At 48.7% G+C, this 27,610-nt stretch overlaps 2 protein-coding genes across 2 annotated transcripts in view; one reads left to right on the top strand and one right to left on the bottom strand.

Annotated features, from left to right (window-relative positions):
* ABCG5 (ATP binding cassette subfamily G member 5) overlaps nucleotides 1-4,949 on the bottom strand; it is a 34,984-nt gene extending 30,035 nt beyond the window's left edge. Inside the window, exons 1-2 of the mRNA XM_036872463.1 lie at nucleotides 4,668-4,949; nucleotides 3,854-3,975 (exon numbers count right to left, since the gene is read on the bottom strand). Of these exons, the coding sequence (XP_036728358.1) occupies nucleotides 3,854-3,975; nucleotides 4,668-4,813 (268 nt within the window). The 5' untranslated portion in view covers nucleotides 4,814-4,949. The remainder of the gene's footprint in view (nucleotides 1-3,853; nucleotides 3,976-4,667) is intronic.
* Nucleotides 4,950-5,173: 224 nt separating this feature from the next.
* On the top strand, nucleotides 5,174-23,093 carry ABCG8 (ATP binding cassette subfamily G member 8). Its single transcript, XM_036872462.1, has 13 exons — nucleotides 5,174-5,255; nucleotides 9,660-9,761; nucleotides 11,410-11,560; nucleotides 14,912-15,150; nucleotides 15,616-15,748; nucleotides 15,839-16,108; nucleotides 18,366-18,528; nucleotides 18,617-18,700; nucleotides 19,576-19,775; nucleotides 20,204-20,280; nucleotides 20,949-21,216; nucleotides 22,204-22,331; nucleotides 22,417-23,093. The coding sequence occupies exons 1-13, from the start codon at nucleotides 5,193-5,195 to the stop codon at nucleotides 22,552-22,554; spliced, it is 2,016 nt and encodes a 671-aa protein (XP_036728357.1). The 5' UTR covers nucleotides 5,174-5,192; the 3' UTR covers nucleotides 22,555-23,093.
* Nucleotides 23,094-27,610: the final 4,517 nt, after the last annotated feature.

The following is a 27,610-nucleotide window of genomic DNA, read 5'->3' as shown; positions in this document are numbered from 1 at the left end:
AGCGCGTGCGCCACAACTACTGAGCCTGTGCTCTAGAGCCCGCAAGCCACAACTACTGAGCCCATACACCACAACTACTGAAGCCTGTGCACTCTAGGGCCCGTGTGCTGCAACTACTGAAGCCCACGCGCCTAGAGCCTGTGCTCCGCAACAAGAGAAGCCACCACAATGAGAAGCCCACACACCGCAACGAAGAGTAGCCCCCGCTCGCCACAACTAGAGAAAGCCTGCATGCAGCAACAAAGATCCAATGCAGCCAAAAAAAAAAGAATAGTTTTAGTTTTACAAGATGAAAGGTTGTGGGGATGGATGGTGGTGATGGTTGCACAACTGTGTGAATGTATTTAATACCACTGAACTGTACACTTTAAAATGGTTAAGAAGGTACACAAAAATATACTCAAAATGGCTTAAAACCTTAAATACAAGACACCATAAAACTCCTAGAAGAGAGCACAGGTAAAACGTTCTCTGACATAAATCGCAGCAATGTTTTCTTAGGTCAGTCTCCCAAGGCAAAAGAAGTAAAAGCAAAAGTAAACAAATGGAACCTAATCAAACTTATAAGCTTTTGCACAGCAAAGGAAACCATCAACAAAACAAAAAGACAACCTACAGACTGGGAGAGAATATTTGCAAATGACGCAACCAACAAGGGCTTAATTTCCAATATATACAAACAGCTCATACAGCTCAATATCAAAAAAACAAACAACAATCAAAAAATGGGCAGAAGACCTAAATAGACATTTCTCCAAAGAAGACGTACAGATGGCCAACAGGCACATGAAAAGATGCTCAACACGGCTAATTTTTAGAGAAATGCAAATCAGAACTACAATGAGGTATCGCCTCACGCCAGTCAGAATGGCCATCATTAAAAAGCCTACAAATAACAAATGCTGCAGAGGGTGTGGAGAAAGGAAACCCTCCGACACTGCTGATGGGAATGTAAATTGGTGCAACCACTATGGAAAACAGTATGGAGGTTCCTTAAAAAACTAAAAATAGACAACCTAAGTGTCCATCAACAGATGAATGGATAAAGATGTGATATATATATATATATATATATATATATAAAATATAAATATATAAAAAATACACACACACACATACACACACACACACACACACACACACACACACACACCATAATGGAATATTACTCAGCCATAAAAAAGAATAAAATAATGCTATTTGCAGCAACATGGACACACCTAGAGATTATCATACTAAGTGACGTAGGACAGAGAAAGACAAAAATCATATGACATCACATATGTGGATCTAAACAATGACACAAATGAACTTACTAACAAAACAGAAACAGACTCACAGAAATAGAAACAAACTTATGGTTACCAAAGGGGAAAGGGGGCAGGGGTAGGGATAAATTAGGAGCTTGGGATTAACAGATACACACCACTATATATAAAATAAACAACAAGGGGACTTCCCTGGTGGTCCAGTGGTTAAGACTCTGCGCTTCCACTGCTGGGGGTACAGGGTCAAACCCTGATCGGCTAACTAAGATCCCGCATGCCTCATGACGTGGCCAAAAAAAATAATAAAGTAGATAAAATAAACAACAAGTACCTACTGTATAGCACAGGGAACTATATTCAATATCTTATAATAACCTACAATGAAAAAGAGTCTGAAAAGGAACATATATATAATTGAATCACTTTGCTGTACACTTGAAACTAACACGTTATAAATAAACTATACTTCAATAAAAAATAACAATAAAAATAAATTAAATGGCTAAGATGGAAAATTTTACATTATGTATATTTTACCACAATAAAAAAAAAAAAGAAAAAAAGGGTTAACGCCCTACAGGGCCATAAAACTGTGACCTTTGGGTTTATCCTCTCTAAAAGGACAGAAATCACCTGTAACTAAATAGTCTTCTGCAAGGGACTATGCAGCCTAGAGTCTAGGTCCTAAATGATCAAAAATAATGAGTCAAATAAAATTACCTTCCCCTGGAGTGTTGGTTGACCATAGGCAGGCTTGCATTATGCAGACCATTCTCTAGTGAGACTTTGAACACCTAAGTCATCTTTTGCCTCACTAGTAAAGATTTGATAAACAATACTGCTTTAGATGAGACACCAATGAAATCACGTTATTTTCTGAAAAACTAAGAGTAATTCATAGAATTCATTTGCTTAATCATTTATCCAGCAAATACTTATTAAGCACCTACGATGTGGCCAGCCCTCTCCTAACTGTTGAGGATACAGCAGGAAAAAAAAAAAAAAGACCAAGCCCCCACCCTCAGGGAACTTGCAGTCTACCTTGAATTCACGTTCAGTATAAAAGGATGGACAGTCATAAAACCATGATAAGGTATCATCAGACACCAGCCCATGAGCCCCTAGAAAAGGGGGCTCCACCCACTGTTCTGCTGAGATGTGCATGAAGATGTACATTGGCCTGTGGGACACACTTCCGAGAAGTGGGTTCAATTCCTTGTTGTGCTGCATGCCACCCTTTTTTATCCTACACAAGGAAGGAAACAAGTGACACATTATTATAGGAATAACTCAGCTTTTCTTTTTAAAGAAGTATAATTATCAAAAGGAAAATTAGGATGACCCTGGATGTTATGGTACATGCATACAATTAGAAATGGTTAAAAATTGTAAAAAGAAAATAAAAGGAGGGACTTCCCTGGCAGTCCAGTGGTTAGGACTGCCAAGGGCCCAGGTTCAATCCCTGGTCAGGGAACTAAGATCCCACAAGCCGCGTGGCGTAGCCAAAATAGGAAGAAAAAAAAAAAAAGGAAATCTCAGGGAAGTGTAACCATTCTCGCCAGTGAATTCCTTTTCATTTCATCTTAACAACACTACTGTTGCCATCCAGCTGTCTCCCGACTGCAGCAGGGGAGTGGCTGTGGATTTAACTCCCCAGGTCGAAAGAGGCTAACCATGCTTAACTTTTGTCACAGACTCATATTGCTCACCTCTATTAAAGAGAGCAATGCAAGTGAAGACTGGCAGGAAGTGTCAACAATTTGCAAGCAAGAACTCCATCAAGAGGCTCCTGGGAAGCCAATTTGTCCGAATCTTTCAACCTTAAAATGTGCAGGATAACCTAGTGTAGTGGACCCTGTGATGTGCCACACAGATGCCCTCTTCAGGGCCAACGCACCCATCCCCCCATAGCTGTGCATCCTCAGCTGTGACCTTCACAGGGCATTGCCCCAGCCTCAAGGGGCTGCCTCCCTGGAGGCTCCACCCTCCCCAGCAATGACTTGCTGATGCAGGGAAAGAGGAGGGGAAGAATGAGATGGGGAATGGGCACATAGATAGCCTCAGTGGAATCTGTGATATTTAACTCCTTTAAAAAAACAAAATAGGATCTGAAGTAAATACGGTATAATGTTAAGATTTGATAAAGCAGAGGTTAAGACACGAACATTCTTTATTTCCTCTCTATCTTGCCTGTGTGTTTGAAATACGTCATAATTTTTAAAAGACCAATGAATATGGGGGATAAATGGGCATCTTTGTGCTTATTTAATTCCTTTTCCCATCTCCAGGCAGGAAAATTGTGTTTACTGAGCACCCCTATATGCCAGGCACTGTGCTAGGTGCTTTCCAAACTGAAATATGAATTAACTTACACGTTCGGCAGGACTTCGTTTATCTTTCTAAAGATTTCACATTAGCACCAGGTTCTATTCACAGTCACGCAGGTCATCAGATTTCATTCTAATATCAGACCTATGGCCTCCTTGATACAACTTAAACCTGTTTCCTCAATGTGGTGTTCAAATCAAGCCACAGCCAATTTTGAGTCCTCGTGGAGAATTTAGGGAACTCCCTCCCCAGCTTACCTGAGCTCCCTAAGATGCACATGATCTGCCCACTCTCGACGTACAAGGAGACATCTTTGAGGATCTGCTTGGTCCACTTGTGTCGGCGAGATGCGATGTCCCACCAGGGCCCCGTGCAGTGGCTTTAAAGGAAACCCCGCGAGGGAAAGGCAGCATGGGGTTCTGGAAGGGCCCAGCCCCTTGTCCCCCAGCACCGATCCCAGCTCTGCCCAGCCCGAGTTGTCTCTGGACAGGTTCCTAAGTGTGTTCTAGCCTCAGTGTCCTCCTCTGTAGACCCTGGCAGGTAGTGACAGAAGATCATCTCTATAAAGCACCTGTCCAGCAGCTGCTCTGAATACCAGCTCTCTTTGGCTGGCTGGCAGATGGCAAACAGGACACTGTTTGTTTATTCCTTCGGTTGACCCTGCGTTCCTTCACCCGGTTTCATTGCACCTCATGCTCCAAGCACCCCCATTCCTCAAGTGCTCGCCATCCAAATAGGGAAGGCCATCGACAAGGGAGACGCGGGGCGAAGGGGCATAAAGCAGGGGAAGGGGGCAGAGCACAGCCGCTGCATTTGTCGTGTGTCATAGCTTCCAGTCCTGCGGCGGACAGCAGGAGGGGCCGTTCACCATGGCTCCTCACTTCCCTCTGGCAGCCCTTCCCCTCCCCTCTCTCCACCTCCACCCACTAGAGAAGGAGCCCAAGCCTCCACGCATGCCCCCCATTAGTGAGGAAAGCCAGCAGAGGGCAGAGAGGCCCACCCACCTCGGGCCATGCCCGTCCCTGACCACAGCTCAAAGCTCCCAGCAGATGGGAGAGGCCCTGGCCTTACCTGACACTGTAGGAGGCGTGGAGAATGCCCAGGCTGTGTCGAGGCTTAGAAGCAGCTGCAGGAGCCTCCTCGAGGGAGCACGGGGAGCTTCTGTTTACCTGCAGTTCCGAGGACCCCGCAGCGGTCAAAAAGCGGAGTTCACTCATGGCCAGCGGGCAGCAGAGACAGGTGAATTTTCTCGCCTGACCCTCCCTGGGGCGGCCTCAGCCGAGGAGCCAGAGGCAGACAGTCCCGCCTGCCCCTCACCTGGCCCTGGAGCCCCTCCTCGGGCCTTCCCAGTGGCGGGCCTGGGGTTTGGCCGTGGATGCCATTATCTGATGTACCTTTAGCCGGAGTGTGTCTGTGTGTTATCTCGGCAGCGGGCAGAGCACACAGCCCGTGTTTGCGGGAGGGCTTGCCAGAGAGGAATGCTGGGAGCCAGACCAGAGGTTGCCTGGCTCTGGGAGACAGAGAACGTTGGCCCTGGCCGGCAGTGGTGAAGTCCAAAGGAAGCTGCAGAGACGGGCGCAGACGCCACTGGGCCCCATGGCTGAGGAGACCCCACAGGAGACAGGGCTGGGGGACAGGGCTGCTCCCCAGGATGACTCGGTGAGTGATGGGCGGTCACCACAGTGCTGGAGGGAGGGGGCGCATTGGACCTTTCTCTCCCTCAGGAACTTGCGGTCCTAACTCCCCAGCAGGACCACAAGGAGAGTGAGTATGTGACAGCCGGACGCCACTTCCTGGGCATCAGAGGGCTGAGGGGAGCGGACTCAGGGGCCAGGGGCTGGTGGGGGGGCCTCTGAGGTCACTTCCTGTCCTGAGACGTGCTCCTACAGGGAAATGATGTCCTTGTTTGCGACCTGAGCTGATCTGGCTTCTTTCCAAATGAGGCTCCATCACGGAAAGGCGCTCACACCTCCCGGGGACATTGCAGTGTCTCCTCTGTCCGTGTGGCTGTCAAGCTCAGAGCCTCAGTGGCAGCAAACTGATGAGACAGGATGGCAGAGGACTCTGTGGGAACATCAGAATTTATGCTCCAAATACAGCAGGTGGTCGTAAGATCCCGGAGAGAGCTGGAAGGAATACACGACACGAGGGGGCCAAGAGGTACAGGGTCTCTGCCCTCATTTTACATGAGAAATGTTTGCCTGAAAAATGGCCTTTGACTGAAATCAGGATGTGGGTGGGGTTTGAAGCAAGAAGTGAAATCGGAAGACAGAAAGGAAGCAGATGCCCACCCCCCCACCCCCACCTCATGCCACCGTCCCATCTGTCTTCTCTGGCTGTGAGTGGGCTGAGGGGTGGAGACAGAAAGACATGAAGGGCTGAGGGCTCCACACCACAGGAAGGGCCACAGGCCACCTGGACTGGCCTTGAGTGGCTAGGACCTGACTTCTGCCAGGGCCCAGGAACCCACCGCTCCCAGCCAGCCCTGCAGCCACAGCAGGTGACCAGCTGTGCTCTGGGACCACCCCATGGGGCCAACCGCTGCCGGGAAAGGATTCCTAGGAGCCGTGACTGCAGTGCTTGCTCACAGCCTGAACAGGAGACAAAGTCCCCCATGGCTTCGGGGACACTTTCTAGAAGGTCTGACAATTCAGCCACCACCTCTTGGGATGCAAAAACTGCCCGAATCTGACATCCAGGAATGCGTGCAGGCCCTGCCATTTCCAATTGCCTTTTCTCCACTCCCGTTATTCAAGGTGCCAAGCGACAGTTTGCCCCTAACATTTATGGAGCCTGGAACAAGAGGCTGAGGGCTATGTACCCTATGTCGAGATATTTAAAAGTTATCAGTCAAGTTAAAAGCTATTAAATAAAATAGTTTTTATCCCCTTAGCTTGACATTCCTTCTTCACAACGTGGAAGGCCAGGTGTAAGTTGAAAACTTCTAGGATTTGTGGCCTCCAGCCCGAGCCACAGCCTGTCTCCCTTATCTGCCCACACCCAACGCCACACAGGACCACACACACCCCTACGTGGTCGCCCCATCCTGCCCACCCACATTCCATCCATACCCTCTGCAAACAAATGCCCCTCTGGCCTGGGGTGCCCAGGAGGATAGGCCTGGGACGAAGTTCATGCAGCCCTGGGAGTGGGCTTGTGGCCACCTGCACAGGGCATTCTGGGGTCGTGGGTACGCAGAGTGGCAGGTGCCCTCGGCCCACAGGCCCCTCAGTGTGTGGGCAAAAGCCTGGCCTGAGGAGGACAAGAGGGACGCAGGCCTCAGGGTGGAGCCCTCAGCATGATACTGCTTCTCCAGGGCACGGGCTGCTCATCTTAGAGCAAGGAACTTGGGTTCTGCGCTCCCTGAGTTTCCTTCTCCTCTCTGCTTCTGACTCAGGAATTTGATCAGAAGTTAATACAAGGAGAAATTACAATGTAGCCCAGCAGCAGCCGAGCTGGTTACCTACAAATAAACCTGCTTTTGCTTTTTTGGGTGTCACCTGTCAGAAATTCAAGTGATGTTCTGACAGTCATACTGATTAAGATGTCAGCCGAATAGATATTTAAGCATTCGAAAAATACAGAGAGTTTGTCAAAACCTCAGGAAGGCTCTAACAAATCCTTCCTGGGAGCCAAGGAAAATATTTCAAAATGGAACAGAGGTGGTCCCCAGCCTAGCCACGAATTCTCCTCTTCTGAAAGTTGAGCGGTCTACGCAGCTCTGGATGGCACAGGCCCTTGGTGGTGGCTGGGGCCCCTGGCTGGCCTGCACCTGCCGACTTAGCCCAGGGTGAAGGGGGGTTGGAGAAGCCGAGGAGCAGGGAGCATGCACCTCTCTCCTTCCTTTTATCTGTCTTCCCATCTGACACCCCTTTCCCCAGGGCCCCAGCACCCTCCACCTTCTCCAAGCTCCCGCCTGGAGAGTGGAAGCCTCTAGGCTTAAGGTCACCGCCACATATTGTCCAGCCCTCCTTTCTCAGCAGCACCTCCACCTCCAAATCTAACCTGGGGAGATTCTGGCCCAGGTGTTTGTTGCAGAAGCAAATTCTGAGCTAACTCACACCTTATACAATTGACTAATGTTCCTCCTGCAGATATTTACCTTTTAAGAACAAACAAGCAGGATGCATGTTAGCCCGAATGAGTCTCTCAGCAACGGACAGACTTTCTGATGGTTTAACCAAATACAAGAGGAAAACTAGGCAGTGGGAATGCTGGTTGTGGAGGTGGTGACTGAGGGGCAGGGCTGCAGGGCTGACCCGCCGGAATCCAGAACTGCCCATGACCTCCCCACCAGCTTCATTCTCCATCTCTGAGGGCGTGACCCTCTCGCCTCCTCCACCTCCACCTCCGGCTCCTGCAGCTGGGGGTTGAGGTGAGAGTGGAACTCTGGACTTCTCCTCACAGACACACGCTCTCAACTTGAAAACATATTTTGAAATATTTCAGACAAAGCAGTTGAAAGAATGGTGAACTCCCATACCCATCACAAATTACCAATAGCTTTGAAGCCCATCCACTCCCCCTACCCACCATGGACCCTTCCCTCTTGTAACCCTTCCTATACCCCAAAGACAGTCCTTCTGCTGACTTAGCTGTTGATCTTTCCTATGTTTTTCTATATAATATAGGATCTTTACTGTACTAGTTTAAACATTAAACAAGGTAAGTAGCTATGGTCTGCTGTTTCCACACTCTCCCAGAACTCTGGGGGCTACTCACAGTGAGCCTGCAACAGACTGCCCCCCGTATTTACTTCCCTCCACTTCCATTGGTCTCAATGTCCTTTTTAAGGACCTTTTACCTCCAACATCGCAGGGATGCTTTGACAAAGACTGCTGGATGTTATTTTCACAGAAGCCACAAGCCATGTTGTTTTCACATAAAGCACACATAAAGCTGTGGAGACAGTGAAAATATAGCCTGATCGGGTGCTCAAGGTCAGCCCGCCTCTACGTCTGGCCTGTCTTGCTCCATCCTCATCACCTGTCTCATCCACTGAAATCTAAGCTTCTCAAAGACTGTCCTTTTCACAGTCACACCCCAAACTCCAAGACTAAAGCATGATGTGGGCCCCCATAATTATTTGTTGGATGCTTGATTGATTGACTGAAGGAACACATCAGTGGGGGAATGGCAGCTCTGAGGGAAGATCGGAATCAACAGGAACTTGTTATCAACAGGAACTTATTAATGAATGCGTTTTTCCCCTGCACTACTGCAATGGAAGAAAAATTGAATATGTTAAAAAAAAATAACAGAAATCTTATGACGCAGGTTCTTCCTTGCTTGGGCCTCAGTGATTTAAATGACTGAATTGATAAAACAGAAGGAATTCAGATCTGCAGGTGGTTAATATCATTCGAAGTTATCAGCCGATACCATGAAACATTGATTTGTCTGATGTACATTCAAATAAAGCAGCACTCCAAAAACAGCAACAAGATGGTGATGAGGATGAGATGACAACGATGGTGATGACAGGGACTTCCTCTAAAATCTCCCAACAGCATTTTGAAGAACTTTGTTGTGAAAAATCCTTACCAAGATAAGATGCAACTTTTCTAATGGTAGTGTCTTCACAAGTACTGAGCACTAGCTTGTCGACAGCTGTCTTCCTCTCACATGCTGGGTATGGAAAGTCTGTTTGGCATCAGGAGATACTAAGCCAGATGCAGGGAAGAGAAAGTTAAAGGCCAGCCCCCAGCTCAGGCCTTCCCTGAGCACAGAGGCTCACAAAGCTCTCTCCAGTCCAGGGTCTGGGTCTCTTCCACGAGAGACCTGCGTTCAGGTTCCAGCAGCCTGTGGTTGAGCTTCTCTGGGGCCAGAAGCCGTGCTGGAGGGAAGCCCCAAAGCTCTCTCTGCAGGGAAGAGGAGCCCTGCCCCCACGGATGCTCCTGTCTTCTCAGAGCCCTTGGGCTCCTCCTGCAAATCCATCTCTTGTCCACTCGGGATCTCACCCACGCTAGCTCCTGCTCTCACCTCTCTGGGTCTCCTCTCTCTGTTTTCTCCTATGTCCTCCTCCTTCTGAAGGAGCCCCTCACCTGTCATGTCTCCCAGCAGGGCCTCCAGGACAGCGTGTTCTCCTCTGAAAGTGACAACAGCCTGTACTTCACCTACAGTGGCCAGTCCAATACCTTGGAGGTCCGAGATCTCGGCTACCAGGTAGAGGCACACCTGAGTGCAGGTGGGAGGAGCAGGCAGGGAGGGCCAAACAATTCCCCAAGTGGAAGGGAAGGGTGAACCCATCTGGGGGCCCTCTGCCCCTAAGGACAGAGTCCAGGCCACAGTGATACCTCACGTTTTGGGTGCAAGTACCACGGAGACTTCCCTCAACTACACATATTGGAGCTGGAGGTTGACAGGCATGAAAAAGAGAATGAGACCTTTGTTAAAACATAAAGCCAACCATGTGAACCCGTGGGAAAGAAATCTCTAAAACTCATTTTTAACTTTATATTTTGAAATAATTTTAGACTTTTGAAAAAGTTACAAAAATAGTGCAGAGTTCCCATATACACTTTGCCCACCCTCCCCTAATTTTAACATCTTGCTTACCCATAGCACAGTGATCAAAACTAAGAAATTAACCATGATATAATACTATTAACCAAACTACAGACTTTATTCAGATCTCATCAGTTTTATATACATATATATACACATATGTATGTGTGTGTGTGTATATATATATATATATATATATATACACATATATATGTATATACATGTGTATATATATATATTTTTTTTTCTTTTTGTAAAATGTACTTCCCTGGAGCTAATAAAATATGAGTGCAAGGACTGCTGCCCTTTCAGAGGCTCTCAGGAATCTCCTGGTCAGATTCAAAGACCCCTATTTCCCACACCTCCCCAGGGCCAGATACCAGGTGGCCCAGGCAGAACATGCTGAGACCTGGGATGGTAAACCTCAGAGGCCCAAGTCTGGCTTCCTGGGGAAGTGAGTTAGAACAAGCTGACAAGCCACACCATAACCTTTCTCTGCTCTGCCACTTACTAGCTGTGTGAACTTGAGCAAGGTACTTCACTGCTCTGAGCCTCATCTGTAAACAGGGTTTATAACAGTACATATGTTATAGTAGGTTTGCAATGAGGACTGAATGATAATGGATATAATAAGCAGATGAATACAATGCCTTGCACACAGTAAATGCTCAGTAAGTTATTAGTAAATTACTATTAAATAAAAACATTGTTTTGCTCCACGTTGTGTTTTTTAAAATTTTTTTATGTTGTGTATTTTTTTTTTTTTTTTTTTTAGGCTGCATTGGGTCTTTGTTGCTGTGTGCGGGCTTTCTCTAGTTGCGGCAAGCGGGGGCTACTCTTTGTTGTGGTGCGCGGGCTTCTCATTGCAGTGGCTTCTCTTGTTGCAGCACATGGGCTCTAGGCGTGCCGGCTTCAGTAGTTGTGGCTTGCAGGCTCTAGAACGCAGGCTCTGTAGTTGTGGCTCACGGGCTTCGCTGTTCCGCGGCATGTGGGATCTTCCCAGACCAGGGATCAAACCCATGTCCCCTGCATTGGCAGGCGGATTCTTAACCACTGGGCCACCAAGGAAGTCCCTCCATGTTGTGTATTTATTTCTGTTCTGCTATTACACATGCTTCCCAAGTCTTCTCTTCAGACTTGGAAATGGCAGCTTCAGGTTCTCAGCATGGTGGGATCCACCTCCATGTTTGATAGAACCTGAGTGGGGGACCCCTCAGGCCTGTTGTGTATCAGCAGGAGGATGTCTCCTGGAGGGAGCTGGACAGAAGTGAAGCTCTCTGAGGAACCTTTTCATGTCTCCCCACAGGCGGACATAGCCTCCCAGGTGCCTTGGTTTAAGCAGCTGTCTCACTTCAGGATGCCCTGGACATCTCACAAGGACTCTTGTGAGCTGGGCATTCAGAATCTGAGCTTCAAAGTGAGGAGTGGACAGATGCTGGCCGTCATAGGGAGCTCAGGTACCAATAAGGGCAAAGAGCGGGGCAATGGGTTCTCTCTCTCCTGGGATGCGGAGTGGTCCCTCAGACAAACAGATGCTCTTCACAGAACCCTTTGCTGACCAGCAGAATAATATAGCAGAGTGGTAAGAGCACAAGTTCTGTGTCTGACAGCTGGGTTCAAATCTCAGCTCCTCCATTTACGAGCTCTCAGGCAGTCACTGCCCTTATGAATCATGAGTGGGCCTCTTACAGCTACAGCCAGAGTTTTGGTCCTTCATTAATATCAAGGTAATGCCTTTCCAAGAGCATCATGCAGCTTTGGAATTGAATGTTCTTTCCAGGGGACTCCTCCACCACAGGAAGCACTCATTGATTGCTCCCCCTGAATCAGATTCCTGTTTTGGTCAAACAGTGGGTAGGCACAACCCCTGCCGCAATTCACTTCTCAGATACCCCAAGTCTTAGCTCAACCTCCAACCATATGCAAAGATCCAGATTTTTGGAGTGCTTCAAAAAGTCACTTCTGCAGGCCAAACTTAAAAGTGTAGAATGCCAGAGCTGGAAGGGGGCTTGGAGAACAGAGTTCATTCCCTTCCACTGTATTCTACCTTTCTTTCTCCTGACCAGCCTGGAAGCATCTTTAGAGGAGGGTTTTCAAATTACCTAGTTCTCAATATTGCTAGAGTATCTTCCTGCCCCATACCACTCCCCCTTCATCTGACAGGTGAGAAGACCAAAGTTTAGAAAAGAGGAATGATGTCTAAGGACATACATTTAATGCGGAGCAAGAACTAGAACTCTGGTCTCCTGGTTCTCAGATGATGAAACAAATTCAACTGATTGAATTTTAAAGATCTTATTGACTTTATTCAACGAGTCATGAATTGGGCAGCAACCAATCTGGTAGACAGAAAATATCACTGGAGAGCTGTACAAAATGAAAGACTTTCATAGGCAGAAGGAGGTAGGACAAGGAAGTTATTTTAGCAAAGGGCCGATTGTTTTAGGCAAGGTCACCTTCCTTTGGGGGACAGTAGGGGTCTATCAGTGCTGACCAGGTAATGTCAGATGGGCTGGTTAAAGATTCCACTCCCGGGAGAGATTGAAACTGTAATTAAGTTAGGTATTAAGTCTCAGTCTGGTGGTGTGGGGCTTAGGACAAGTGACTCCATTTGGGGTTTGCTGTTTCTTTCTTTCTTTCTTTCTTTTTAAACACAGATCAAGGCATTTCTCCCTTACACAGTGTTAGGGGGAGCACTTTATACCTTTCAATTAATACTTTCCAGAAGTAGAGATTACTCAACTTTTTGAACATTTTAGTCTTTAGTCTTCTGATGGGGAAGTTCTGTTTATTGTCTAACCGAAGATCAAATGCAACGATGTGTGCAAAAGCACTTTGTAACTGAAACAACTCCCACAAATCAAGTCCCGCCAACTTCTGGTCCTGCCCCTGCAATTCGGATCTAAACAAGAAAAATGTGGAAACTTCACAGGCCAATTTTGTTTTTGTCTGTAACACCTGGTGGCTTTTCTGGTTATACCTGCTTTTTCTCATGAACTGAGAGCCGAGCGGACACGTGGGCCTTTCTAGGCACTTCCACAAAGCTGAGAGTCATCACTGTTAATCCTGGCCACACACAGCCCTGCAGCTGTTAGCACCCCTGATTTGCAGCTGAAGAAAAGGGAAGTCGGGAGAGGCCAAGCAGGAATCACAATGAGCGTCTCCAGAACTTTCGACTCTAGGCTCAGTGTTGTTTAGCTGCAGGTTTACTTGGCTGAAATTATTTAGATGATTTCTTAGAAAGGTTTACCAATTATACCACCTGTGATCTATATTCCGCTCACCAAAATTATAATAGTAAAATGAAATTAATTAAAACAGCCCCCCAGGCATTTTAGCTTTTTCTACAGAATCAGCAGTAGTGCCAAAGGCGTTTTCCAAAGAATGAATTTACTGATTTGGAGATTCCAGCCATTTTATAAGGGCCTTGCATGCCTGTGGGTGTTTTCTCCTGGTTCGGGGAGGATTTCCCCAAATATACTTGGCAACCTCCCCTGGAAAGGCTGCCCACACCTCCCACGGTTTTGTTTAGGAAATGTAGTTGTCCTGCTCCCTGACTGGGAATCCTAAGGTCCCTATAAATGTTAGCAAAGTCCCCTGCGCTCCCAGAGCCTGGATCCTATGATGTCCAAGGCTGAGCTGGGAGCAGGGCCAGAGATCTCCCCTCTGGTTTCTCTCCTGGCTATTTTGTGCCACCTAAGTTCTCAGATACCTTGAATGAGGTACACCTAGGAGGCAGCGTACAGGTCCCCTTCCACCCTGAGAACCTCCGGTGGGTAAGCAGCAGGATCACCGGGGAGGCCTCTGGAACTCTGTTTATTGCACTGGGGGCAGGGGGCTGCCTGCGGAAGGCCTGGACATGTGGCAAGGAAGCGCTGCTACACTGTGTATTGAAGTTCTCCCGGTTTAAAACTACTTGAAAAATTGGCCCTCCAAAAGGAGTTTGCAATAAGGAAACCAAAACCCCACCTGGGGGAATTGGACTGAGCTATTCCCAGCACCTTTGCAAGGCCTTCTCAGAGCCTTAACCCTATTTGCATTTACAGTTCAAATGGCTGCCAAAGAAAGAGTCTCATGGAATCTCATGGAACCTGATCCAATCTGACACTTACTTCCCCAAATTGATAGCAATCACTATGTCATTCAGAAGTGGATGGTGTTAATTTGCATGTCATGGATCCTTTTTTTTTTTTTTTAAGAGTGGAAGGTACTACTGAGAAAAATAAGAGTGCAGAGGGTGTAGAGAAATTCAGAACCCATATGTACACTGTACTGTAGTTTTAAAATCATTTCCACATTTATTACTTCTCTATTTTTCTCCCTTTCTGAAAATAGGTTCCAGTTTTGCATTTTTAAAAGACACCCTATTAATTCTCCAGAATTAGTTCTTCCCACAATGCCAGCTTCTGAGCCAAATGATGTTTGAATGATGAAATGTTGCTGGCATGTTTGCCAGGCAAAAAGAGTTAAGCTTCACAGTGCAATTAACACCAGCCTTGCTTGGAGGACCGGGGGTGGGGGGGGGGGAACATCGCTCCAGGCATAGGCAGTTATGCGGCAACTAGGACTCTAGCCTTCTTCTGTCACCCAGCCACAGGCCGACCTGGCCTGAACACCCCGCACTCCCCAGGATGCTCAAGTTGGCTGCCCCAGGCAGGTCTGAGAGCTGTGCCACCTTCCCTAAGGGCTGGTTACATCTGCAAGGACAGAGCGGTCTGGGGTGGCTGGAGAGTGCACAGGCAGCAGTGGCTTCCAGGCTGGCCCCCGCAGAAGCTCCGCTCTCAGGGATACTTGTGGTGGCTTCTCAGGCTGTGGCAGAGCCTCTTTGCTGGATGTGATCACCGGGCGAGGCCACGGCGGCAAGATTAAGTCAGGCCAAATCTGGATCAACGGGCAGCGCAGCACGCCCCAGCTGGTCAGGAAGTGCGTGGCCCACGTGCGCCAGCACGATCAGCTGCTCCCCAACCTGACCGTCCGCGAGACGCTGGCTTTTGTTGCTCAGCTGCGCCTGCCCAGAGACTTCTCCCAGGCCCAGCGCGACAAAAGGGTAACTAACAGACCCCAGTGACCCCCAAGGAGCCAGAACACCCTTCCCCTCCCCGTCCCTCACTCCCTGCCTCAGGGTCCAGCCACAGGTCAAGTCTGAGCAACCCAGCTCACCAACTGTCCATCCGAAAACGTCCACCGTGTGCTCAGCCCTGCCCCTCCATCCCCCGCTTTCCTTTAAAGTCCCATCTTAGCCCCAAATGTGTGATGAATAGTCGCTTACTTGTTTTCCGGTTCTCCGTGCGGGCAGAAAGCCAGGGCATGGCCACGTTCCCAGTAAGTGGTGCCGTGCTCGGCACATGGGAGCTGCTCTGGATGTGTGGAAAGAATCAGGGAACAAACGTTGCATCAGGGAAATGAAGGCTGGCGCCGTAAACCCAGGCGTCTTTCCACTGCGGGTCAGCACAGACCTGGCGGCGAGCAGGCCGGCGCAGCCCTCCTAAACCCGCAGGCCCCTGCCTCCCAGGTGGACGACGTGATCGCGGAGCTGCGTCTGCGGCAATGCGCCAACACGCGCATGGGCAACGCCTACGTGCGGGGCGTGTCCGGGGGCGAGCGGCGCAGAGTCAGCATCGCAGTGCAGCTGCTGTGGAACCCAGGTGAGGCCGGAGGGGCCTGCACCGCCCGCCTGGCTTAATCCGGTCCAGCCGGAGCCCTGCCCCTTAACCAGGCTTCTCTTTGTTGGGAAGGAATCCTCATCCTGGATGAACCCACCTCTGGGCTCGACAGCTTCACGGCCCACAACCTGGTGAAAACCCTGTCCAGGCTGGCCAAAGGCAACAGGCTGGTGCTCATCTCCATCCACCAGCCTCGCTCCGATATCTTCAGGCTGTTTGATTTGGTCCTCCTGATGACGTCTGGCACCACCATCTACTTGGGGGCAGCCCAGCACATGGTCCAGTATTTCACGGCAGCCGGCCACCCCTGTCCCCGCTACAGCAACCCTGCCGACTACTACGGTGAGCCAGCCAGGCCGGAGGCAAGGAACAGGGCTCCCCTACACCCCGAACCCCGCCAGGAGAGAAACTCTCAGAAGCTTCAGGAGAACAGGACCGAGGATGGAGACAGGGGGGCAGATGGGGTGTATTACAGGCTTCAGTTTGCCAAGCATCAAATGCTAGGAATGGGGGCCTGAAGAAAGCAGCTTCTGACATAGCCACCCTTGTGTGCATGACAGATAAGAACCTTCTGAGAGCTCCAAACCAGAGGAGATATAATCCAAGAGAGTTTGGATCAGTTTCTGGAACTGTGGTCTTTATTCAGATTCTGTAGGGAAACAGGATATTTGAGGTCGGAAGCCACCAGGAAATCTTAAAGCCGTGCCCTGGTTCCCCCACAAAGGCAGGGGGCCCAGAGGCTCTGGGTGGTGGAGGGGGACCCAGGGCCCAGGCCAGCTCAGGGCTTTTTGGTGGTCTTGGCCAATGAATCTCTAGATATGAAAATTGCGGTCAGCACCAGAGATGCCTTTCTGCTTGGGGTCCTGAGGCCTCAGCATATGGCCCTCAATTCTTGTGGGGACAGTTGCCTTTCCAGATGCCCACCCTGAAAGCAGGTGCCTGGATCCTGAGTGCTGAGGAATGCTATGACTGCCGGACAGGCTGCGTGTTGTACCAGGGCTGGGGAAGCAGCAGCTGTGGCTTGTCCCAAACATAGGTCACCTGGAGCCCAGCCTTCCTCCCGGGATGGCCTGGCGTAGCAAGGGCCTCCCCAGTAAACATGATGACAAGGACCAGCTCCTTGAGGGCAGACACTGTGCCCACAGGTGCCAAGCACCAGAGGGTGTCCCTTTGACCCTCACAGCCCTGCCAGGCCACGGTCATCTTCGTCCTTATAGATGAGAAAACTGGAGTCCTTATAGTCAGGTGGCAGAACTGGGCCTCCCACCTCCCAGCCCAGCCCCTCCCAGACTCCAGGCCCTGCTGCCCACGCCTTCCTCCTGGTATCTACCCTCCAACCCTCCCCTAGGAGGACAGGCCACTCTCTCTGGCCCACCAGCCCTCGCCCTCTGCACTCACTGCCACTGTGTGAACTCACCTAGAGGTCACCCTCCCTCCCTGTGCCCACGTGCCAGCTTGGCTCCCTGCCAGTGTGTCATCCTCTGGCCGGTCATCCCCAGATAAGGGGGTAGAGGGCACATGCCAGCCTGGCCATTGGGAACAATATGCTGTAACCCTAGAGAGAAGTTGCCAGAAGTCAGGTGGCCAGATCTGAAAAAAAAATGTTTTTCTTTTTCTTAATTTTATATTATTATCATTTTTTGGTGGCGGGGGGAGCTCTTGCCCACAAACCCTGGGGCAGATGGCCCTCACAGATCCGGGCCGCACGGTCTGGCAGAGAATCTGGCGTTTGAAGCTAGGGCCCCGCACACTGAAGGGAACTTTCATGGTTTACAAGGCCTCTCCGAGACGTTATCCTGCCTTGAGATGTGTCATGAAAATGGGAGGAGGGAAGAAGCAAAGAGGTTAAGAGGATCCCCCTGCCCAAGGGAGGGATGGAGGGAGGAGAGGCCTAGGAAGGCCCTGGCTGTGACTGGTGGGTGTGCCCTTCTGGCCTTTCAGGGGCCCCGGGAGAGGAGGGCTGTGGTCTGGGGCTACCAGGTGCTGCCAGCGGGGTGACATGAAGGTGGTGTGGCCCAGCCTTGTTCTCCAGCTGGTCGCGCTGGCTCCCTTCTCCCGGGGCAGTGAGAATTATACTTAATATTTGGCCAGGCCCTGGCATCCTCCAGCCAAAACATTCTTCCCTTTTGGGCAGGCTGCTTGGGAAGCCAAAGTGACTAATTCACATTGAGAACTAGAGCTGCCGGGAGCCAGACTGCTCAGCCTCCCCGTGGCCGGCCCGCCTTCTCCCCGTGGTAGGCACACCCGGGAGGCTGAGTCCTCATCACAAGCTTCTTGGACGGCTGGAGTTGGAGCCAGGGCATAACTGTGCTGTGGCCTTGGGCTCCAAAAGCCCAAAGCCTCCTTCTCTGTCCTGGGGATGTCCCCATAATAAGCCTGCTTGGTGGGACCAGTGCCAGCGTTCACTGGCCCTTCTCCCGAGGAAGGCTCTCTGTAGACATCGGGGACAGCCCTGGGCATCTCTCGGCCTCTCTCTGCTCTGACCGTCACTTCATGGTCCACCCTCAGAGGGTGGGGAGCATGTCCCGGGGGCCCCGGGGGCTGAGCAGCATCATGGGCTGTGAGCACCTGCGGGGCCCGGGCCGCCCTTTGCTTACAGTGGACCTGACCAGCATCGACAGGCGGAGCAAAGAGCAGGAAGTAGCCACCAGGGAGAAGGCTCAGTCCCTTGCAGCCTTGTTTCAAGAAAGAATACGTGGCTTCGATGACTTTCTGTGGACAGTGGAGTCAAGGGAGCAGGGTGTGGGCACTTACGTGCGGAGGTAAGGCAGCCAGGTGGCCCCGCGTGGAGAGCGCCCTGCAAAAGGTGGCCGCCCCCAAGCCCCCATGACACTCTCTGTCTCCTGACAGCCCGGCTTCCCTGAGGGACACCAACCCCTTACAGACTCCCACTAAGCTGCCTGGCCCCCTACAGCAGTTTGACACGCTGATCCGGTAATTGTCTGCCATTTCATCACACACACACCCACACTCCCCAAAAGTCTTTGTTGTATCATATTAAGCCCTTTGGATCTAAAGTGAATTTGAAGGAGGAATTTGAATTTGAAGAGGCAGAATCATTTGAAAAAAACCAGCACCAGCCCTCCATGTGCTACAGAGCACTCCTCTTACTTTGGTTCTTTAAACAAAATCAAAATTTCCTTGATAGCCAGATGCTCATAGAAATCATCCAGAATCGCTATGAAAAATTCAGTCGATACAGGAGACCCTCAAGTGGAAAGGGAAGGTTCCCTGATACACCGGCCCTTAGAGAAAACCAGACCTGAGTGTTTGGTGTGAGTCTAAGATGTTTCCATGCACATAACCATTTTAATACATAAATGGGATCATATGTGTTGTTCCATAACCCTCTTTTTTCCCCCCCACTTAGAATAGCACCTCTGCCTCTCATCTGGTTAGGTCTTCCTCAGGGTTTCCAAATCTAGCCATAATTCATTTACCCATTAAGTCCATATTGATGGTCAGATCACCTTCAGTCATTTGCTATTACAAGTAACTCTATGACAAACATGCTTGTACATACGCCTTTACGCTCTTGATTGGTCATTTCCTCAGGATAACTTCTTTAAATAAAATCGCAAGGCGATACATTGGTGATAAAAGTCACAATCCTTGACTGAGTACCTACTGTGAGACAGATGCGTTCATCGATTTTCTCGTTTGATCCCTCACAGTAACTGTGAGGTGGGCACTGCCCTCCCCATGGTACACAGGAGAAAAATGAGCCTTACAGAGATTCAAGGACATTGCCAGGGTCACAGTGCTGGTGCCTATTGTCCCCTTGGCACATCTTTATTCTGTTTTTTAAGTCGTCAGATTTCCAACGACTTCCGAGACCTGCCAGCCCTCCTCATCCACGGGGCAGAGGCCTGCTTGATGTCCCTGATCATCGGGTTCCTCTACTATGGCCATGGAGCCGTCAAGCTCTCTTTCATGGACACGGTGGCCCTCTTGTTCATGATTGGAGCTCTCGTCCCTTTCAACGTGATCCTGGATGTCATCGCCAAATGTGAGTGTGGCCTGCTCTCCATGACCCACACGTGCAGCAGCGTCGGCCATGCTATGAGCTGGTCCAGGGCCGGCCTGAGCTCCTCTGAGCTCCTGGAGAAGACGGGTTTGCTGAATAATTTCACCGTGACTGTGAAATAAAAGATGATGGTTGTTTTTCAAGTTCGAACGTTAGTATTAGTATGCAAATGAGAACAAATTACCAAGGAGTCTGAGGCATTCCTGTCCTAGCAGGAGTTACACTGACAGCAATGCAGAACTCACAAAATTACAAACATCTAAATTAGGATCTAAAATTGCCTGTTTTTTTAAAAAAAATACATGACATTGAGGCAATAAAACTATTTTTAATTGTACTAAGAGAGACTCAGAAACAGAGACACTGTAAATTAATTTCACTTTTTCATTCTCCTTTTCTCCCCTTTCTAGGTCACTCGGAGAGGGCGTTGCTTTACTATGAACTAGAAGATGGGCTGTACGCTGCGGAGCCGTATTTCTTTGCCAAGGTGACTGGTCAGGCCTGAGAGAGAGTGGCCACCCTGGGTGGGAGGAGGAGCAGGAAAAGCTGCTCCACATTGTACAGAAGTTACAGGGAAGCGTTTTGCTGAACTGTGGGGCCGTGCATCATCTGTGGTTACAAATGCCACGTTGCTCAGGGGAGTTTCAGAGACTTGATATTGTTTAAACATTTACCACAAGGCCAGGACCATGGACCAGGAATGACGTTTTTCTGGTCATCAGAAACCTAACAAAGAAGAGGTGGGAAACACCTAGCATACTTCACCTCTCCAGTCTCACCATGTCCCTGGGAAGCGGGTCAAGCAGGTGTGACTGTCCTCATTGCAAGGAAGCGGAGGCTCAGAGAGGTTATGTGGCTGTCTCAAGGCCACACAGCTACCAGGTCTGGGCAGGCAGGGTGGGGACTTGAAACCAGGTCTTAGGAGCTCTGAACTGCCCCAGAGGGAGCACCTGACATCTGCAGGGGGAAGCCAGCAGTGAGCTCATGCTTGAGAGTCCCACACACCCGCGCCCACCAGCCCTCCGTGCTGCAACCCCAATCAAACCACCAGGAGGGAAGGTTGGTGTCACCGGGGGCTGCTGCTTTTGAACATTTAAAGAACAGTAGCAGATGAAGGCATTGGGTCCACATCCTCGCAAGGGCTGTCCTTCGCAGATCCTAGGGGAGCTTCCCGAGCACTGTGTCTATATCATCATCTATGGGATGCCTACCTACTGGCTGGCCAACCTGCGCCCGGGCCCCGAGCCCTTCCTGCTGCACTTCCTGCTGGTGTGGCTGGTGGTCTTCTGCTGCAGAACCATGGCCCTGGCCACCGCCGCCCTGTTACCCACCTTCCACATGTCCTCCTTCTTCGGCAACGCTCTCTACAACTCCTTCTACCTCACTGGGGGCTTCATGATAAGCTTGGACAACCTGTGGACAGGTGAGGCCTGCTCCCCTCACCTGGTCAAGCTTTTTGAGGCCTTCTGTGGCTGGATTAGCCTGCTTTCCCCTGGAGATGAGAGCTCATCCCTTAGGTCCAACTCAAAGCTGGCCCTTCTGGGAGCAGGTGCCAAGGGAGTGGCTCTACGCAGGGGGAGTGGGACGTGGTGCAGATGGCACCTTCTCATACAGCCCGGCCGACACCCAGGGGCCACCCTTGACTCTCCCTCACCCTCCACGTCACCAGTGAGTCAAGTCAATTCTGCCTCCCGTGTCTTTCTGAAATGTCCTCTTGCCTTATCCCCCTACCCTGGCCCCTATCAGCCGATCTTGGGCCACTGTGATAGTCCGGTATCTGTGACCCTGGTTCCTCCATGTCCCTCTCAACCCTCACCCATGCAGCGTGAGCTTCCTAAGGTGCTAATCCAGCCACTGCTTTCCTCGAGTGCTCCTGGGGCTGCTCATTTCCTGCTGCCTCACCCAGCTCTTCTGAAGCCCCCAAGACACTCCATGCTCACACGATGGAGCCTGTGCATCCCTTCTCTATAGGAACTCCACTCCCTACCATCCACAGGCCTTTCCTGTCCCGTGCGGTCAGGGTTCGTTCCTTCCTCCTCCTCCCTGAACCATGATGCCTCCGCAGGGTCAGGGTACAGACTCAGTAACCTCTGGTTTGGGGCTGCTGAGTCTCTCCAGTCCGTAAGCTATGTGAAGCTGAGCACATGCTGGACACCTGATGAAATTACTCTCTGGGGTTATTATGGGTCAAACGTGCGGTGATCCTGCAGCCACTAGGTCCCTCTGCCCCAGTCCACGTCCCGAGCTTCCCCTCTGCCCGTTCACCCTTTTGTTCTCACCCCCACCCCTCCTTGCTCCCTCAGGGGACTTGCTGTCCTTGGGTCAGAGCCACCATGGCCACTCTCCAGGCTCACTTCCCAGGGAGCAGATGATTAGACTGTGTGAGTAATGTGACTCTCACCGCCTCCAGTGCCCGCGTGGATTTCCAAGGTGTCCTTCCTCCGATGGTGTTTTGAAGGGCTGATGCAGATCCAGTTTGGTGGGCACACATATCACCTGGCAGCTGGCAACATCACCATCCCTATCCCGGGAGACACGGTAAGGAGCCAAGGCCTTGGACGCTAAAGAGATGGCAGCCGTCTGAGCATGTTCTTAATGAGCTCACAGATGTCTCTGTCCCCAGATCCTCAACGCCATGGGCCTGGGCTCATACCCGCTCTACGCCATCTACCTCTTCGTCATAGGCATCAGTGGTGGCTTCATGGTCCTGTACTATATGTCCTTGAAGTTCATCAAACAGAAGTCAAGTCAGGACTGGTGATTCATGCCCAGACTCCTGCCCGCCGGTGGGGGACTCGAGAAGGCCCTTCCGCTGCATTCCCTCCCAAGGAGCTCCTTCCCAGGCACAAGGAGGACCGTGAGAACACAAAGCTCAGCTACATCCTGTCCACAGTGCTGCAGTGGCACAGGATGGCCACAGGATGGCAGTAGAATAAAGACAGTCGAAAGATATTTCTGAGCCCCGGCCAGAGCTTGCCATTACTGGGAATGTGAAAACCATACTTGGGGACACCTACAATGTCGCTAATTTATTTCCTTTTGATATGTATTTGCATAGGCAACTAATACAAGACAGGAGCAAATTAGGTATGAATCGAGTAGTTAGGCTATGCGGAAACAACAACATAATAGTTAGTGGAATATTTTGCTTCATCTTCCAGGGTCCTCAAACTCTGTTGAGCCATTCTCAGTACAGAAAAGGACCTAAAACATACCAGCGAGGTGCCATCCCTTCTTTTTGAGTGAGGTAATGGGCTCCAAAAGCCAAACTCAACAATTAAATATTTACTGAGCAATTGCTCCACACCAGGTTCAGGGCAAAACACTTTATTTATGTGGATCACATCATTAATTTCTGTTAAAACAACCCTTTGTGGTGGACAGTATCCTGTTTTATAGATGAAGAAAGAGAGGCACAGAGTAATTGTTTGCTAAGTAAGGTCACAGGGCTACTATGTGGTGGAGTCATGGGGGGTCAGAAAGGCCTTCGAGGCCTTTAGGAGTTAGTGGGCAGAAGGCAAGTCTGAGCCACTGTGAGGCTTGGAAGCCAAGGAAGGCTCCAGAAGATGAAGAGGTTTATAGACACTGTGTCAGCTCAGCCAGGACTCTTACAGTTGCATCTCACTGGCCCTGGCTGAGTCTCAGAACCAACCTGGAACCTTTCACAGTGGCTTGGTATGGGATGGATCAGGCCCAAGTCACATGCTTCATGCCTGAGCCTTGAGGACAAGCTGACCCAAAACAGGTGCACAGAAAGCAGGCAGGGAATGATCCCCAAAGGAAAACCAGAGTCTGGAACCAAAGGAAGGGGGAAGGTGGATGTTTAAGAGGCAAAGAGTCAATGTTCTCCATAGGTTTCCTAGGCCCTTGCTACTTTGAGTGCGGTCGCTGGGCCAGCAGCATGGGTGTCGCCTGGGAGCTGGTTAGACTGACAGAATCTCAGGCCCCACCGAGACCCACTGAATCAGAATCTGCGTTTTAAAAAGATCCCCAGGAGATTGGAATGTACATTCAGACTTGAAGAGCAGTGCTAGCACACTTCCCTTATACAATACAACCATCAAACTTGGGATATTCATGTGGTGAAACTGTAACACTGCACATGTGTCACTTTTATATCGCCACCATCCAAAGGGCAGACATCATTCAAGACTCACTTAACTTTGGCTATTTTGGCTATTGTGAGTCTTGAATGATGTCTGCCCTTTGGATGGTGATGATGTAAAAGTAACACATGTGCAGTGTTACAGTGCCAAAGCAATCTTGAAAAAGAAAAACAGAGCTGGAGGAATCAGGTTCCCTGACTTCAAACTATACTACAAAGCTACAATAATCAAGACAGTATGGTACTGGCACAAAAACAGAAATATAGATCAATGGTACAGGATAGAAAGCCCAGAGATAAACCCACACATATATAGTCACCTAATTTATGACAAAGGAGACAAGAACATACAATGGAAAAAAGACAGCCTCTTCAGTAAGTGGTGCTGGGAAAACTGGACAGCTCCATGTAAAAGAATGAAATTAGAACACTCCCTAACACCATACACAAAAATAAACTCCAAATGGATGAAAGACCTAAATGTAAGATCAGAAACTGTAAAACTCTTAGAGGAAAACATAGGAAAAAGACTCTTTGACATAAACCACAGCAAGATCTTTTTTGACCCACCTCCTAGAGTAATGAAAATAAAAACAAAAATAAACAAATGGGACCTATTGAAACTTAAAAGCTTTTGCACAGCAAAGGAAACCATAAATGAGACAAAAAGACAACCCTCAGAATGGGAGAAAATATTTGCAAATGAAACAACAGACAAAGGATTAATCTCCAAAATATACAAACAGCTCATGGAGCTCAATATCAAAAAAACGAACAACCCAGTTAAAAAATGGGCTGAAGACCTAAATAGACATTTCACCAAAGAAGACATACAGATGGCCAAAAGGCACATGAAAAGATGCTCAACATCATGAATCATTAGAGAAATGCAAATCAAAATTACAATGAGGTATCACCTTACACCAGTCAGAATGGCCATTATCAAAAAATCTAGAAACAATAAATGCTGGAGAGGGTGTGGAGAAAAGGGAACCCTTTTGCACTGTTGGTGGGAATGTAAATTGATACAGCCACTATGGAGAACAGTATGGAGGTTCCTTAAAAAACTAAAAATAGAACTACCATATGATCCAACAATCCCACTACTGGGTATATACCCTGAGAAAACCATAATTCAAAAAGAGACGTGTACCACAATGTTCATTGCAGCACTGTTTACAATAGCCCGGACATGGAAGCAACCTTAGTGTCCACCGACAGATGAATGGATAAAGAAGATGTGGCACGTATATACAATGGACTATTACTCAGCCATAAAAAGAAACGAAATTGAGTTATATGTGGTGAGGTGGATGGACCTAGAGTCTGTCATACAGAGTGAAGTAAGTCAGAAAGAGAAAAACAAATACTGTATGCTAACACATATATATGGAATCTAAAAAAAAAAAAAAAAGGTACTGATGAGCCTAGTGGCAGGGCAGGAATAAAGACATAGACATAGAGAATAGAGTTGGGGACATGGTGGGGAGGGGGAAGCTGGAGCAAAGTGAGAATAGCATCGATATATACACACTACCAAGTGTAAAATAGATAGCTAGTGGGAAGCAGCGACATAGCACAGGGAGATCAACTCAGTGCTTTGCAACGACCTAGAGGGGTGGGAGAGGGAGGGTGAGAGGGAGGCTCAAGAGGGAGTGGATATGGGGATATATGTATACATATGGCTGATTCACTTTGTTGTACAACAGAAACTAACACAGTATTGTGAAGCAATTATACTCCAATCAAGATGTATTTAAAAAAAAAGACTCTGTTCTGACAATGTCCTTCATAGCAAAAGGATCCAGATCAGGATCAAGCATTGGATCTAGTCATCAATTCTCTTTTAGTTTAGAATAATCATCAGCTTTCCTTAACTCCCATGACCTTGACACATGAAGATTTTGTAGAATATATCTAGATTTGGTTTGTCTGATATATTTTCATGATTAAATTCAGGTCACGCACCTCTGGCAGGAATATCACAGAAGAGATGTGCTTTTCTCATTACATCCTATCAGTGGCGCGTGATTTTGATTTGTCCCAAACTGATGTTGTTCACTTTGATCACTTGATCAAAGGACTACTTGCCAGGCTTCACCACAGTCAACGATTTTCCCTCCTTTTGTAATTAATAAGCATTTGTAGGCAGGTATTTAGAAACTGTGTAAATGGCCTATTCCTCATCACTTTCCATTAACTCATTTTAAAATCAATATCAATATCAGCTTGCGGTTTCCTGGTTTCTTCCATGGTTGTAATCTTTTACCATGATTATTAACTTGGATGTTCAGATTGTCCCTGATGTGGCAATGGGAGCCCATTCAAGCTGGCTTCTGCCTCCTTTGACAGGTCCCCATCATTCTCTGAAGACTTTCACAAAAAAGTGTTTCAGGCTCATCGTGTACTTTCCCAACCCCTAGTCATGGAAGCAGACATTTCTCTAAAGAATCTTGGTTCCTTTCAGTGGAAAATGGTATTTAGAAGCCAAGATCTGAGTGATAAGTATGCTCATTGGTACTGGGGCATTACTGCTCCCAGGCCCTCTCAGTGGACAAAGCTAGGGACTATATGCATGCATATATATGTTTATGTGTATACGTGTGTATGTATGTGTGTACAGACATACACACACAGACACATCTGTCCAAATTTTTATATATATAAATATATTTTTTCCCCACATTGATACATCCAATTCCAATCTTACCACCACAGAGATGAGTCTAGTTTTTTTCCCTTTTTGCAATTATAACTCCCTCCTCCAATTGTAAGAAACCTGGCTTCCACTAGCCTTAATATTTTCACTCATTTAATTAACCTCCAATATGTAACCAATCTCCCAACTCCACTGCATGCCTTCTCCTGTGTGGACACCTTGCTAAGGCTCTAACTCCCAAATCCAGTTGTCCCTAAGTCTGCAGAGGTGTCCTCCTCACCCTACTCTGGCCCACCACAGTTCTCCCACCCCAGCTCACACCCCACAGCCACTCCCAACCACAGTGTGGTCAGCTAGTGGCTTTAGGCCTGAATGGAGAATGGAGAAGGAGGAAGAAGACGGTTTTTTCTTTAACTCTCCAGTGATTCCAGTGAAGTGAGAGTTGACAGCCACTGAGGTACATCATGTGACGTGATGAGTGTTAGAACCATTCAGTCTTTTCTTCCTTTCTTTCTTTCTCTCTCCCTCTCTTTTTTCCCTAGAGCAGTGGTTCTCTACCTTGGAGCTTTAACAGATGCCAATGTGGGCCCACCCCCAGAGATTGGTTCCACTGGTCTGTTTTAAAAAAAATGCTCCTCAGGGCATGTGAGGCCAAGGAGAAGAACCACTGTTCTAGAGGCGTGCACACAGTTCAGTGAGCCCTCCCTGCATTAGAAGGGTAGAGATCTGCTTCTGTGTAATTACCACAAACAGGGGTTGTGAAGAGAACATAGGAAAAACATCCTTGGACATAAATCATAGCAGTATTTTCTTAGATCAGTCTCTCAAGGCAAAAGAAATAAAAACAAAAATAAACAAATGGGACCCAATCTTTTGCACAACAAAGGAAACCATCAATAGAATGAAAAGACAACCTACAGAATGGGAGAGAATATTTGCAAATGATGCAACTGACAACGTGTTAATTCCAAAATATACAATCAGCTCATACAACTCAACGACAACAACAAAAAATCCAATCAAAAAAATGGGCAGAATAGTTATTTATTTCAT

This window comes from Balaenoptera musculus, chromosome 13 (assembly GCF_009873245.2).
Source record: "Balaenoptera musculus isolate JJ_BM4_2016_0621 chromosome 13, mBalMus1.pri.v3, whole genome shotgun sequence".
Lineage (NCBI taxonomy): Eukaryota > Metazoa > Chordata > Mammalia > Artiodactyla > Balaenopteridae > Balaenoptera > Balaenoptera musculus.
Note: the sequence above shows the minus strand (reverse complement) of the source record. Positions and strands in the feature narration are given on the sequence as shown.